General features: G+C 42.0%; 1 protein-coding gene across 1 annotated transcript in view; it reads left to right on the forward strand.

Annotated features, from left to right (window-relative positions):
• Positions 1-206: 206 nt before the first annotated feature.
• LOC114664430 (uncharacterized) overlaps positions 207-16,929 on the forward strand; it is a 37,244-nt gene continuing 20,521 nt past the window's right edge. The window contains exon 1 of the mRNA XM_028818513.2: positions 207-365. Coding sequence (XP_028674346.2) covers positions 284-365 — 82 coding nt within the window. The 5' untranslated portion in view covers positions 207-283. The remainder of the gene's footprint in view (positions 366-16,929) is intronic.

Here is a 16,929-nt window from a genome sequence, read left to right on the forward strand (position 1 = left end):
AAAGGTCGGGAACTTCTTGCAATTTAACAGCAGCGTAATGCAACATCCCGTTAAGTCTGCAGCGAAATCACCGTATAGCAGAGTATTTTTGCAAACCGATAAAGTTTGCATCGTAAATACAAATAAACCCGCAATGTCAACGGGCAACCAAACAGATGACACGCAAAAGCACATGTCCTGTTTGGCATATCTGTCACCGCTTTCTATTTCCTCTCCTGCTTCTTTGCACCTTTGCGCTGCTCACGGCATACAGGCGACAATCGGAGGAGAAGGCGACTGAGCGATGTCCGTGACAATGGCCGCTATCGTGTGGCTGACCCTGCTCGCACTTTCTTTGACGACAGGCACCGGGCGCGCGACGATTGGTAAGTGGTTTAAAGTCCAGTCCTTTAAGAGCCTTTTCAGTCTTGAACTTCTAAAACTATCGGGGTAACGAATGTCAGTGTCGTCTGGTATACCAGCCGCATAAAGAAAGGGTTAACGAGACACCGCGAAACGGGTCGCTATTAGATGTGCTTACTAATTTTTGAATATTTTAAATCTGTTCTTATCGGCATAGTTCTCATTAAATAATCTTATTAGCGAAGGAGCGCACATATAAACGACTCTGACCCATTTTATTTATGTCGCGCCCAACGTACTATAGCAGATCAATGCCCACATATTTGCTTTATACTTTTCCCCAATGCACTTTCAGTATAAGCGTTTGAATAAAAATCCAATTGGGAATTTGGCATTTCGATATTTAAAACATGACGTGTAATATGTCAGTAAGTTGAAATAAGCGTCACATTTCATATCTGTCTTTTAAACTCCTACACCTGAAAGACAACATGTTCAGCGTGAGACTCCAAAATTTCCCAACTGCGTTCGGACTGCACTGCCTGAATACGAGTCACAAAAGAAGTGGAATGAATTACAGTACTTTATTAATCAGTCACCCGTTTTACTGAAGCGCTCCTTCTGTTTGCACAGCTCGCTCTCGGTCTCTGCTGCTTGTGAGGCTCCCTCGAGGCCCCGTATGAGCTTCTGCTGCACGCATCGCACTGGAGTCACCGCAACTTCGGCACCTTTTTTTTTTTATCTCATCTCACTTGCTTTTGAGATCCTAAATTCTTAATAATCATTTTAGCTGCCTGCTAAGGTACAAGTAAAAAAAGAAAAAAAATCAAACCTCTTTGTATAACACCATTAACAGTTTGCCTTCAAAAAAATATTTTTTCTGGATTTGCTGAACTGTGTCACCAATTTGAATAAAATTGAGTTGTGCAAATTGTAAATAGAAGAATTTAGTATTGTCTCCTTAAATGACTTACACTCAGTCAACACAATGTGCTCAAGTTAGATCAAATACATTTCTGACGTTCAAGAAACTAAACTAACAGAACCTGAACATTGTTTTACTTCAGTGGATTTAATGTAGGAACTAAATAAGACACATCCTAGCATTTTGTCTTTTTATAGGTGTAGATGGCAATACTAAATGACATTTACAATTAGTAAAAGTACTGAATTGCATCTTGTGTAATAAACATTCAAATTAAATAACCAAGTTCTCTTGAGGATGATTGCATTTTTCAAACAGGCCTAACATTAAGTTTCTGTTTTGGAAGCCAACAAGAAAAATGTGTTTCTGATGTATGGTGGGTGACGTCTATCAAAAAAAACAAAACTTGTAAATCGGCTTCCACCACCCTGCAAAACCCACGCATTTGGAACGAAATCATTTTACTGACAAGTCTTTAACTTTCTTTTGGAGTATACAAAGGTGTGAGGACCCCTCAGAATGTGTTGTCAACAAAAGGGTGGCGGCTCTTTATGCAAAATAGCAGACTTTATGCAAATCTGGGATAGTCGTGTCCATTAAACCTGACTCTTTTAAGTTAAATCGACTTAATTTAACTGGGTAAAGACAAAGTGGGAATACCATATTATATGAGGAATACATTAGATTACATCGTGCCTGAAGAAGGGGCCTGAGTTGCCTCGATAGCTTGCATATTGTAATCTTTTTAGTTAGCCAATAGAAGGTGTCATTTTGCTTGGCTTTTCTCTACATTCATAATGGCTAACACGGTACAACACCCTAGTATATGAGGAATAGAAAAGTATTAATTCTGAATAAGATTAACATAACATTAATGGGGCGGCACAGTGGCGCAGTGGGTAGCGCTGCTGCCTCGCAGTTGGGAGACCTGGGGACCTGGGTTCGCTTCCCGGGTCCTCCCTGCGTGGAGTTTGCATGTTCTCCCCGTGTCTGCGTGGGTTTCCTCCGGGCGCTCCGGTTTCCTCCCACAGTCCAAAGACATGCTGGTTAGGTGGATTGGCGATTCTAAATTGGCCCTAGTGTGTGCTTGGTGTGTGGGTGTGTTTGTGTGTGTCCTGCGGTGGGTTGGCACCCTGCCCGGGATTGGTTCCCTGCCTTGTGCCCTGTGTTGGCTGGGATTGGCTCCAGCAGACCCCCGTGACCCTGTGTTCGGATTCAGCGGGTTGGAAAATGGATGGATGGATGGATAACATTAATGAGTAATGACAACAGACCCTGAGGCAGGTAGAGCTCGTCTGATGATCTGATTGTGTTGTTTCAACTTCAGTTAACTGTGTTAATGTGACTGCTGACAGATTAACCAGAAAAGGGCACTTAATGATGTTTTCTGGTATTAATTTAAGTTAAAGTAAAATCCCCAACAGTTCATTCTTTTGAGTTATCATAAGACACTTTACAGGGCTAACAAGAAGAAGTTTACAGCCTGTGTGTTAATCATAAAACAGATTTTTATTAAAATATTCAGATATACAGTGGAACCTCGGTTCACGGCCATAATTCGTTCCAAAACTCTGGTCGTAAACCGAGTTGGTCGTGAACCGAAGCAATTTTTCCCATAGGATTGTATGTAAATACAATTAATCCGTTCCAGACCGTACGAACTGTATGTAAATATATATATATTTTAGTTTTTAAGCACAAATATAGTTAATAATACCATATAATGCACAGCGTAATGGTAAACTAAATGTAAAAACATTGAATAACACTGAGAAAACCTTGAACAACAGAGAAAACTAACACTGCAATAGTTCGCGCTATAGCGCTGGGAACCACTCGTTAAAAACACTTTTTTTAATGAGTTTTAAGCACAGGGGAAATAATGAACATTTGAAAAATCCGTAATTTAATAAACCACCAAGAAAAGTAACATTGCAACAATGCAGGCTACGAACCGATCACCGGAAACATAACTGAAAACAAAAACAAGCCTTCTCTACCTTATGCGTCCCTCGCTCGTGCTCTCTCGCTCTCTCTCTCCCGCGCCTGTGTGTGTGTGCGCGTGCATCTCTCTTTTGCGAGCCTGGAGCGCCTGTGTGTGTGTCTCTCTAGCGCTCCTGTGTGTGTGCGCGGCTCTCTCTGTCTCGCACTGCCTGTGTGTGTGCCTCTGTCTCTCGCGCTGCCTCTCTCTCACTGCCTCTGTGTGTGTGTGTGTGTGTGTGTGTGTGTCTCGCTCTCTCTCTTGCTCGCTGCACAGGAAATGCACAGGGAGAGACTGAACATGTACAAACCGAAAGGGAGCCTGGCTTGTTCGTATACCGAGTGTGTGGTCGTGAACCAAGGCAAAAGTTTGGCGAACTTTTTTGGTCGTAAACCGAGTTGTACGTGTACCGAGACGTTCATGAACCGAGGTTCCACTGTAAAGTGCAAAAAACAAACCAGATAAATTAATCTATATATACGCTACCGTGGTTGTCCGTTTGTCTGTCCAGGATTTTAAATCACCTGTAGCTCGCAAACCTTTTGAACTATTGACCTGAAATTTGGTACTACGTGACGTCTACTGTTCACTTTCGGGGTGATGATTGACCTCCAAGGTTATTCCTTTTTTTATTTTTATTTTATTTTATTGTAGAATCAACTCTCGGCAGTAGGGCGGCCGTGCGGTGCATGCGTACGGGCGCCGTTCTCATCCCTACCACCTTTACTGTCACTTCCTCTACCTCTTCATATCTTAAATCATTCTTGAGGCAGATTGAAGACCAACTTAAGTGAAAAATTAAGGAAAATGTACTAAGTAATTGCAACACAAACACTGACTTAATCTGTTTTAATGTGAAAAGATGCCGACGAAAGAAGAGAAGAAGCGGGCCACTAGGATGGAGAAAAGAAGAAGAGCTGCTCAGGAAACAGCAAGCGCATCAACCTCTGAGCAAACGAATGGTAAACATACAGAGAAAGAGTCAGAAAACTAGGAATGCTCAAGTCAAGTGTATTCACTTCACGTTACTGGTGGTGACTATAATACACTCCAGATGACAAACCTTATTTTTAATTTTACAATAAAAATGCAATACACACTTTGGTGAATTTCCAATGTGGCAGAACGAAAGCAGAAAGAGGCCGTCGCATTCATGACGTCGAGAAGAAGCGTCTGATTGAAAGAATGTCTGGACTGAAAAGTAACAGCCCCACACCATCAAGGTGGAGGATTGCCTTCCTAGACTCTTAAACAGGTCGGTCCTTTAATGGCACTTCAGGGTTCGTTACTGGGTTGTGTGGTTCCTCATCGAACTGTTGCATGATGAAGCACCATTTCATTCTGGGGAGAGTTCTATAAAATAAATACATTAATAATAATAATACATTTTATTTATATAGTGCCTTTCCCATCCTCAAGGCACTTCTCTGCATATGAAGTCGGTTCTTTGTGCTTTGACAGACTTCCTAATATGTAATGTATGGGTAGGTTGTAGGACAGATTAAAAAAAAATTGGACCTACGCAGTGAGAGTCCTTCTACAGTCCAGACCCTTTGCTATGTCGCAGGTCTGTTACCTTCTACTGTTGAAGCACGGCAGGGAAACCCTCAGCCCCAAAGAAAGCACTCGGAGTCTCGGGACAGGCAGCAGAATCAGGCTTTATTGTATAACGCGCATACAGACTCGGTTCAGATGGAACAATGAGCCCCCAGCAATGGGCACCAGTTACTTTTATTACACTTCTTATCATTTAAGCCATTATTCTTCCTCATTTGACTTCTGCTCTAATTAATTCCACCAATAATTCTTAGTTGAGGGGGTGTCAAACCCCACTCTGTCCATCTTATCTGTTACATAAGGACTGTTCTCTCCCCCTTCTATCTCATTGCTTGCTACCATAATTTACAAACCCTAGGAGTTGACATTCCCTCTATAAGCGAGGGGCCCATCCTTTCAGCTCTCTGGCACATCTGACCTCTGGCTTATGAACTATTGGTGGTTTCAGGCTTAAACAAAATAATAAAAATATTTGTAGCATAAGCCTTTTTAAGTCTAAGTCTTACATCTTAATGCTTAGTGAAATATTATATCTACTTGTCTCATGTGTGTATACATGTAATACTTTTCTAATACGTGTAAATTACCAATTTTAAGAATGCAATTTTCTATACTACTTGTGGTTATTTATGTGGAGCTAAAGAAACAAAGGTTCTTTCTAGACCTTTCATGTGGATGGGTTTTCTGAGAACCAAAAATGGCATCACTTTGAAGAATCACTCAGGCTCCTTTATTTATAAGAGTGCATGGTAGGCAACCGAGCAGGACACAAATAGATCAAGATGACGTGAACTCGTTGTACGCAGTGAGAGTCTTCTTCAAATATGAGCCATTGGTACGTCGCAGATCTGTTACCATCTAGTCCTTCTTATTTACTGTCTTTCCAGAACCTTCATGTGGATGAGTCTTTTGGGAACCAACAATGGTTCTCCTATGGCATCGCCCTGAAGAACCACTCCGGCACCTTGATTTTTAAGATGGTAGACATGAAGAATTACAGTTGCTCTTGTTGTTCTAAATGAGTATTATGGCCAGCAGTACTGGTAATTTGTTGTAGATGATAACAAAAGAGGTTTCAAGCAGCTTGTAAATGTTGGCATAAGATAGAGAAATGAATTTGCAGTATAACATTGGTGAATGCAAAAAAATGATGACTGTGCAAATACTGCAAAAACGGAATGAGACTGGCAGCTCGTGTGATATTTTAATACGTCTGTAAGGAAGAAAGCAAATGAAACAAAAATAAAGAGGAATTGATTTCAGTAAACAAGACAGGAACACCATCAATTGTGTTTTAAAGGATGCTGAAGTAAAGGCCAATTGCTGTAGGTTTTTAAAACTGCCCTGATTTCAGTTCATGTTAATAATATTTTATACTAGCTGTCCCCTGCGGCTCTCTCTGCCCGTGTAGTAGTGAAACAGGACAAACTTTAAAAAAATTTACATTGATAGCATTCCTATCCGAGGACCTCTTGATATACAAGATTTTTAGTTTTGCTATCAGGGGCGAGAATGTAGCTGTGATCCCTTTGTCAAAAATGTAAAAAGTTGGCAAGGTATCTCTGGCCAAGCGGAAGGTAGGTACACTCCCACGTCAAACCCTGGCACCGTATCTGATTGGAGAGCGTCCCCCGTGTGGGGAGAAGAGCATGTGGCCATGATATCTCTGCCAATGAGCAGCTACCCTCTAAAACACACGTAGCTCTGATCTCTCTCTCAAAAACGTCAAGCATTACTCTTTAACAATCTCTGGATGATAATGTCTGCTGAACAAACAGGTATCGCTAGCTAAGCGGAGGTAAGGTCCACTCCAACACGTGGCGAGAGGTAGAGCAACTCGAATGGAGGCTGGCAAGTGGGTGAGGAGGGTCCCGCCTGGCTCCCTGCTCTTGAGGTCCCACCTGCGGCCGCTCTCTCGGATTCTCACAAATAAATCAGTGCCGCAACTGAACTATGATATTAGTGCGAAGAGAGAAGTCGCAAAATCAACTGGAATGTTCAAGCAAAATTATAGAAAAAAACCCAAATCTAAATCCGTTAAGTAGTTCCCTCATGAAAAGTGGAGAGACAGACGTTGGATTTTATGTACAGAGAGATGTAAATAATGAGAATGCGTTTTGACCATTCAGCTTTATCAGTTGAGGCGGAGCACTGATAATTGGGGTCATGTAATTCAAGCGCAGACATCTTTAGACTGAGACTTCATTGCCTCAGTTTTTACCTTTTGGTTAACCACATTTAAGCTTTCTGAGCCGTGCTCTTTGCATGCTGTTTATGGTGGTTACTGTTATGTCATAATACAACATTCTCAAACCAGCTCAGTCCAAACAAGCACAAGGCACAATAGACATGGCGACCGGGCCCACACACACACCCACACACAAACCCGACTTCCTTTCCTTTGACTCCTTTTGTTCTTAGGTGGAGCACAGGGCCTCTGTGAAGCTGTGCCATGTTGTCCTGTTTCTGGCCAGTGCTTTGACTTCGCCTCAGGTCTTGCTGCCCCCTTTGTCCACTGTTCTCCATCAATCCTCTGTGACTTGATCTCGACAGGTTCCTCTTCAAAACCTTCCTTTCAGCTGCTTGAGGATCCTTCTATAGTGCGTGCTTCAACTACTTCCACTTCTTACTTCTTATTTGCACTTCTCTATTTTTGCCCACAAGAGACATTCCCAGCTATGTTTCATAGATGTACAGCAACATGCGCTGGAATGTTCAGCTTGGTCTTCCATATTTTATACGCCTGGGTAAATGAAGCACACGTCTGTAAATCTTCTCGTGTTCCACCTATTTTTGTTACCGTACTGCCAAGATATACAAACATCTTCAGCATATGTAGCTGCGTTTTTCCAAAATTGTCAAAGTTCAGCAGCTCTAACTTAAAAATGGGATTCAACAAAAGCCTGACGCGATGAAATGATTCCACAGACACAATATCTTCATTTTTAAAAGTTTTAGTTAAAATTCAAAGTAAAGCAGTTCACACGAAAAAAAAATTAAAATAGCAAAAAAAAAAAAAAGAAAATAAATCTTAGGAAAAGTTCTGTTCAAAGCTTAAATCTTGTTACATTTTAAATCATTACCACTGGTCTACAAAAAAATATTTTTTGTTTGCTTCTGGGAACTTCAGAGCAGCTCTTTATTAAGTTTTTTACACTGATTTCATATATGAAATCGGAATGAAGCTAGCACGTCAGGTTTTTGAAATACACATCATTGACATTTGACACTTTTGAATATCAATATAATATATCAACACGATATCTGGAGTTTGGACTCTGTCCCACCAAAATTGTTTTGATGTGTTTATTCTGAAAATAAACCAAACCAGAAGACAATACCAGAGACACGTTAAAGTATATTTATCTCAATTTACCTCAATATAAAAGTGAGGTCAGCGTGCCCAAAAATGTTGGAGGCACTCGTTTTTGCACTTGTACTGCACATCCGTCTCTCTTTACAAGAACCAACAGTAGTCATCCATCATGCTCGGAGTGAATTTTTCCCGATTTCAGTTTTCCATCACCTTCATATCTTGATGAAATCTTTCCCCATGCTCATCTCTGACATCGCTTAGATTTGGTGGAAAAAAGCCGAGATGAGAATGTATAAAATGCGTCTTCAGTGACATTCTGGCTCCCGTAAGCTAATATACTTTCAGCATGTTCTCCACAAGCTCAGTATAATTCTCTGCTCTGTGACTGTCAAGAAAATGCTGGACAACCTGCACGAATCAGGGTGTTGATTCAGTTGGCTTCAGTTTCCTTTTGAACTCCTCGTCAAGCATCAGTTCACGGATTTCAGGGCCAACAAAAACACCTTCCTTAATTTTGGCTTCACTTTTCTCGAGACCAAACTTATTTCTTAAATGCTGAAACGCATCGCCTTTACTGTCCAGTCACCCTAGTTGTCCAAGACCTGGAACATCATAACTAAAAAATGGGACGTGCTGGACGAAAATGGTTTTCAGATTTGGAGTCAGCAAGTGAAATTTGTTAAAGTACAGATGAAAGAATCCCAGTAGCAAAATGCTTGTTGACCAGTGTGACTTAACGTACCTGAACCATTTCTAGACGACGTTCAGAAAACTGTATGCCTATCCCATTTCTGAGTTGAAAATGGGTCTTACAAGTCCCTGTGCACTGGGACCTGTTCTAAACACAACTGACGCAATTATCAATGAATTATTATTACTAGGGTGCTCCGCCCCCTGCTCGCTTCGCTCGCCAACCCCTGGTCTTGGGTAACCCGAAATAGATTTGAAAGAGATTATTGTCGGCGCCTGCGCCTTTCGTACTCTCCCACACCTTCCGTACTATCTTATGTGATATGTGCCTGCTTTGCTTGCGGCATTTCAGACGCGCGCTGTAGGCGCCTGCGTTCATTGATTATATCCAGGCGGGCTCGTGTTTGTATCTCCGTCAGTTGTGGTCTTTCATTTTGAACCCATGCCTGCTTTGCTTCCGCAGTTTCTGAAGCGCGTTGTAGGCGTCTATGTACATTGTAGTTGTCCATGCGGAGCTGTTTGGTTTTGGAGCTGAGACAGTTTTGCTTCCGCGGTTTCAGACGCGCGTTGTAGGCGCCCACGTGTTTTTATCCATGCGGGCTCGCTTTTGTAGCTCCGTTAGTTGAGCTGGATCGTTCTGGAGCCGTGACCGTGACTCCATTAGTTATCCGTTGTCTACCGTTAGTAATATGGATAATTGCACTTACTGTTAATACAGAGCGTTTTCTGTGGTTGTACTGTTAATAATGCATCACTGTAATGTGATTCACATATGCTATATGGTTTGGACGTGTGAGGATGCCGTACGTTTAATACGGAGAGTTCGTTTATTCTCATTACCCGGACCATGCTGTGTAGTGTGGACGTTTAGTTCAGAAGCGCGTTGTAGGCGCCTGGGCCTTTCGTACTTTCTCGCGCCTTCCATACTATTTTTGTGGACCTTTGCGGACTCCGTAGTGTCTTACGTGTGACTCTGGGGTGCAGTGCAGAATCCTCTTTTCTGTGTGGCTGTGTCGTTAGTCGTTAGCTATGGGCGCGTTGTTGCTTCATGTCCTATTCAGAAGCGCATTGTAGGTGCCTGCGCCTTTTGTACTTTCCCGCGCCTTCCGTACTATCTTTGTGGACCTGTGGGGCCTCCGTAGCCTCTTCCGTTTGACTCTGGGGTGCAGCGCAGAATCCACTTTTTTGTGTGGCTGTGTCGTTAGTTATGGGCGCGTTGTTGCTTCATCTCTCATTCACGTTAGTTGAGCTCTTTTGTTTTTGGGCCGTGACTCCTTTGTTCGCGGTGGATAAGACTTCGCATGCGGGTTATGAGACGCGTGCTGTAGGCGCCTGAGCAGTACGTCTCATGGTCCTATCGCCGTGTACCTGCGTCCATATCCGGTTTATTCTCGGTTAGTAATATGGATTATTATTATCACACTGTATCTCAGTTAGAGCAAGAAAGTTCTGTCTCTTACTAACTTATTGGGGGAAAAGACTATACCATTGTCTATGACTATGGAAGAAATTTATATTCTATTCCAATTAGGCAAACACTAATATGAGTTTAACTCAAAACTTTAACTTTCGAAGATTGTCTCTTACAGCATACCTTCCATCGATTTCAAACTCTTCTCGTAAACGTGTGTTTAGACACATTGACTTGGGCTTCTGCTCCAGAGTTCACAGTTAAGAGTGTGGGAGACCCAACAACCATCATCAGCAAAGTCAAGGTCCTCAAGCCTTTTGTTTAAGCCCCACATTGTTCCTCTTCTCCTGTTAATGGAAGCAAATTTATGGACTCTAGAGGCGGGTGGTCATTTGAAACTGGAATTCCCACAGGTTTCTTTTTTTTAACATCCTACTTTCTAGAGTTTTTAATTTTCCGGTCCACTCTATCCATCTGACCGTACGTTTCGTTAATAACCTGGACATCATGATTCTCTACTGTTGTAAATAACTGTTTTTTAGTTTTCACCTTCTTTTCTAATTCTTTTTAGCACTTTGAGCTACTCTATAATGAAATGCTTTTGTTCTTTCTATTTGTTGTTTGTTGTATCCATTCTGTTTCGAGAGGTGTACTTACCTTGGCAGTGACATTCATCTCTCTGGTGACTCTTCCTATGAAGTCAGTAAACAGAGTGGGAGAGCATGGGGAGGTCATGAGGTCACTGGAAATGGAGGTGTGGTGATCCTGCTATCTATGCAAAGGGGTGAAGGTCCAAGTCTTTAGAGTCCTGGTGCTTCCTGTCTTGCTATATGGTTGTGAGACATGGACACTATCCAGTGACCTGAGATGAAGACTGGACTCCTTTGCTACTGTGTCTCTCCGGAGAGTCCTTGGGTACCGCTGGTTTGACTTTGTGTTACTCATGGAATCCCAAATGAGGCACATTACCTGCATTGTGAGGGAGCGTCAGTTACGGCACTATGGCCATATGGCGTGATTCCCTGAGGGTAATCTATTTCACAGGATCCTCATTGTTGAGGACTCAAGTGGCTGGACCAGGCCAAGGGGACGCCCACTTAACACCTGGCTGCGGCAGATAGAGGGTCATTTCTGGAGGGTGGGACTGGACTGTATGTTTGCTAGGGGAGTTGCCAACCAGGATCCCGAGCTGTTTCATCGTGTGGTGGGTGAGGCAATGTGCTGTACCAGTGCATGCTCCCTGACCTGACCTGTTTCCATTGCCATAAGGAAATCCATGGATGACATGATACACGTTGGTGACAGCGCAAAGATTCTCATTGTGAGTCCAAAGCTTTTTGGTAATCTGTGAAGACCACATGCCGTTTGGCTTGCCATTCTTCACGCTGTTCAATGATTAAGGAATTCATTTGGTCTACACAAGATTTGCTTGTTCTTTCCTTAACGGACTATCCACTGTTGCTTTAAATCTATTTAGAATTATTTTTGCTGTGACCTTATTATTGACAGACAAATGCAAGTCTGGATTAAGACCCCCACAGCCCCCTGGGTGACTTCGGTCCTTAACAGAGAGCTGATCTTAACATTTAAGAATGTGGCGTGTGGACACTCCGTCGTTTACTGTTGTGTGGTATTTCCCACTCTTGCTTGACTTGATCATTTCATTGTGTGGTTGGGAGGGGGTCCCCACTTGGAGAGCTCGGGGGTTGTGGGGGGTGTTATAGGTGCAATCGAGGCCAGCTGTAGAGCAAAGATCATGCCCAAACCATGGAGTCTTGGAGGCAATTGCTATACATATTATTGTGGATTGTAGAGTGGGTGGGTTGGGAGTTGGATCCAAGATTAGGGGGACAGGGGACAGGTTTGGTCTCCTTTGGAAATTCACCTGAATCTCACATGGATCTCATATTGTTTTACCCACATGGTGGTCCACACCAGTTGTACATAGATGTCAGGTAGAAGAACAGGGGAATGGTGTGTTCTGTTTTGGGTTTCATGTAAATTAAATGCAAATGTTGGATTGTTGGATCGAAGAATGAGGGGGGGGGGGCATAGAGATTCACACAACTTGTAGATGGTTGTCATATTGAATAGCCCCCTTAGAAAATTAACAAGCGTCACACCAACATGTCAGATAAAAAGGCCTGGGGGTGAGGAGGCTGGACACCAAAGACCACCCAAAGCCAACCCCTACTGACGCTAATGGGCACATCTATTATAGTTAACAAAATCCCCCCCCACCCTCCTCAAACCTTTGCTGCCTTAGGCAATGACATAGTCTACCTATATGGCAGAGGTGACCCTGGGTGCAATGCCATCTATCCCAGGAGCTTTGTGCTTCTTCAGCTCTTTAGTTGCCCTCAGCAGTTCTTCTTCACTTGAGCCCAACACCCTAATAGTTCCTTTTGTGGAGCCTTTCTGCCAGACATCCTCTCATCCCTTCAAGATCAGGATCTGTTACGTTAAGTATTTCACTGAACACACAACTGTTTTAAAATCAGCATCCTTGGGGGATGTGGGAGGTAAACGCAGTACTGAGTTACCATGTGTGTTTTCAGTAAGTGCTGTCAGAGCCCACCGTGGGCGAGTTACCACTTTATCTCTTTATGTCATGTCAGGTTAATATCCTTCCTGTGCTTTCAAACTTGTTAACTCTGTTACTATGTGTGTCATGGAAATATAAAAAAAAAAAAAGAATTTCGATGGTGGTTAACACAGTTGGCAGAAGGAAAAATGACCCCAATTCTTTTTTGTTAGTTTTATTTGCCTGTATGTTTTACTTTGAAGTCTCTCTGAATGTGATCCACTTCTTCAATCAGAGTCTCAACATCCATCCATCCATCCATTTTCCAACCCGCTGAATCCAAACACAGGGTCACGGGGGAGTCTCAACAGTTTAGTTTAATTTAGAATCACAGCAAAGTTGGAAGAATTACCCAGAAGGTGGCGCCAACCCTACACTTGGCACCCATCCACCCCACACCTGGCATGGCGTAATGCTACTCGCTGCTCTAAAGTTATTCACATTTACATGAAATATTTATGAGAGCGAAGCCAGTTGGTGGTTTTAGAGAGGAAATCAACAAGCATTTCAGCTATTTTAAGGGGGATACTCTGCTGTTTTATTTGGAATCACATGCAGTATTTACTGACTTCAACACCACAATATCTTAACATTTAAATCATTTTTAAGAAGGGAATTATATTCAGTTCCTATCTGTTTTTATCTTAATCAAGTTTTTGCACATGCACTTGATTTACATTTGAGTGATCCAGCTAATCTTTATTCCAATCTATTTAATCCACTTCACGGCTTTGTGACCCAAAACCTATCCTGGTGGTACGAAGCACAGGGTGGGAGTGAACCCTGAATGGGGCACCAGTCTATAAGCGCATGCCCTCAGACGTTGGCAGCCAAGAAATCACCCAACATGCACATTTCTAGGGTGTTGAATGGAAAGCAGAGATCTGAAGGGGGAAAGTGTGGTGGACTGATTATTTGTGTATAAGTTGATAAATATTTTGTATATCTTAGACATACCAATTACAATTTAGTGTTTCATTAGGCTTCATGTACTTTCATGTCTAACTAACCAACACCCCAAGTCATTAGGATTTACTCAGGATGTAAATTTATGGCACATCAGACCAGCTTGGCAAGGGTGACGCTGTTTGGACTTAGAGACTATAAGCCATCCTCCGCAAGAAGGCCATGAAACTACCTAACTCACGACTTGAGGGCAGGTGTGCGCACCCATTGGTCTGAAGTATGGCGGTTTGGGAGTGGTTTTGAATCAGATACCATTCTGTAGCAGGATCCCTACTGGTCTAAGGATTTGGACATGAATGTATAAAAGTTGGTCGTCTTATCCCTCTCTCTCTCTCACACACCATGGCCATGAAGAAAACACAATGAGAAGCACAACATGGCGGACATATTGAGGCAGTAATGTGGCCTGTCCTGAGGAAAGTGGACTAAAATTGATGACTTGACCGGAGACATTTGAGTAACTACATGTCTGTGTGCCACCTGACATTACACATCTAGTATTTATCAGACTGTATGATTATGAAGTCACATGTACTCTTAAAATGTCTAACTTGACTCCTGCTTTTCCTTTTACTCTATCTAATTGCCTGAGGTTATAGATGTAGTAAGGGAGGTGGGGAGAAGTGCTAAATTACAATCTATCTATCTATCTATCTATCTATCTATCTATCTATCTATCTATCTATCTATCTATCTATCTATCTATCTATCTATCTATCTATCTGTTATATAGTGCCTTTCATATCTATCTATCTATCTATCTATCTATCTATCTATCTATCTATCTATCTATCTATCTATCTATCTATCTATCTATCTATCTATCTCTGTTATATAGTGCCTTTCATATCTATCTATCTATCTATCTATCTATCTATCTATCTATCTATCTATCTATCTATCTATCTATCTATCTATCTATCTAATCCTGCCAACTACACTATCTATCTATCTATCTATCTATCTATCTATCTATCTATCTATCTATCTGTTATATAGTGCCTTTCATATCTATCTATCTATCTATCTATCTATCTATCTATCTATCTATCTATCTATCTATCTATCTATCTATCTATCTATCTATCTATCTATCTGTTATATAGTGCCTTTCATATCTATCTATCTATCTATCTATCTATCTATCTATCTATCTATCTATCTATCTATCTATCTATCTATCTATCTATCTGTTATATAGTGCCTTTCATATCTATCTATCTATCTATCTATCTATCTATCTATCTATCTATCTATCTATCTATCTATCTATCTATCTATCTGTTATATAGTGCCTTTCATATCTATCTATCTATCTATCTATCTATCTATCTATCTATCTATCTATCTATCTATCTATCTATCTATCTATCTATCTATCTATCTGTTATATAGTGCCTTTCATATCTATCTATCTATCTATCTATCTATCTATCTATCTATCTATCTATCTATCTATCTATCTGTTATATAGTGCCTTTCATATCTATCTATCTATCTATCTATCTATCTATCTATCTATCTATCTATCTATCTATCTATCTATCTATCTATCTGTTATATAGTGCCTTTCATATCTATCTATCTATCTATCTATCTATCTATCTATCTATCTATCTATCTATCTATCTATCTATCTATCTATCTATCTGTTATATAGTGCCTTTCATATCTATCTATCTATCTATCTATCTATCTATCTATCTATCTATCTATCTATCTATCTATCTATGTATTGTGATGGATGGCTGGGGCCCATGCCTGGCCGGGACGCCCCTTCACCACATCTGCCAGGGGGACAAGGGTGGGAAGCCCAGTATCTCCCCCTGGACGCTAGATGGCAGCCTCCCTGGGTGCAGCGGTGCCTCAGACTCCCCCAAGGCTTCATGGGGGTTGGAGTTCTGTGCAGCTCTGTGGGGTTCCCCAGGTGTTGCCAGGAGGTGCTGCAGCAGGAGCTGCTGGCCCCTTTTGGGCACTGGTTTCGCCTCACCCGGAAGTGCAGCCAGATGTCACCAATCAAGCCCCTGGAGCACTTCTGGGTACCCAAATAAAAAGGAGCCAGTGACCACCACTCAGCGGCCAGAGTCGGGCGGAAGGAGGACAAAGCTGTGGAGGAGTGGTGGTGAAAGAGAGAGGAGTGTGGTCACTCAGTGTTTAGTGCTTGGGACTGTGTTGTGGCTGCAGAGATTATGGGGAAGACGTGCCCTCCAGCTGAAGAAAAATTAAAGTCTTTTTATTTTATATGTGCGTCAAGTCTGTGCCGGGTCGGGCGCAATATAGCGCCTTTCTTACTATATACAGTAATGTGCAAATGTTTTAGGCAGGTGTGAAAAAATGCTGTAAACAAAGAATGCTTTCAAAAATGGAAGTGTTAATCATTTATTTTCATCAATCAACAAAATGCAGTGAATGAACAAAAGAGAAATCTAAATCAAATCAATATTTGGTGTGACCTTTGCCTTCAAAACACCATCAGTTCTTCTAGGTACACTTGCACACAGTTTTTGAAGGAACTCAGCTGGTAGGTTGTTCCAAACATCTTGGAGAACTAACCACAGAACTTCTGTGGATGTAGGCTTCCTCACATCCTTCTGTCTCTTCATGTAATCCCAGACACACTTGATGATGTTGAGATCAGGGCTCTGTGGGGGCCATACCATCACTTCCAGGACTTCTTGTTCTTCTTTATGCTGAAGATAGTTCTTAATGACTTTGGCTGTATGTTTGGGGTCGTTGTCCTGCTGCAGAATAAATTTGGGGCCAATCATACGCCTCCCTGATGGTATTGCATGATGGATAAGTATCTGCCTGTATTTCTCAGCATTGAGAACACCATTAATCCTAACCAAATCTCCAACTCCATTTGCAGAAATGCAGCCCCAAACGTTCAAGTAACCTCCACCATGCTTCACTGTTACCTGCAGACATTCATTATTGTACCGCTCTCCAGCCCTTCGACGAACAAACTGCCTTCTGCTACAGCCAAATATTTCAAATTTTGACTCATCAGTCCAGAGCACCTGCTGCCATTTTTCTGCACCCCAGTTCCTATGTTTTCGTGCATACTTGAGTCACTTGGCCTTGTTTCCACGTCGGAGGTATGGCTTTTTGGCTGCAACTCTTCCATGAAGACCACTTCTGGCCAGACTTCTCCGGA

This window comes from Erpetoichthys calabaricus, chromosome 14 (genome assembly GCF_900747795.2).
Source record: "Erpetoichthys calabaricus chromosome 14, fErpCal1.3, whole genome shotgun sequence".
Classification (NCBI taxonomy): Eukaryota; Metazoa; Chordata; class Cladistia; order Polypteriformes; family Polypteridae; genus Erpetoichthys; species Erpetoichthys calabaricus.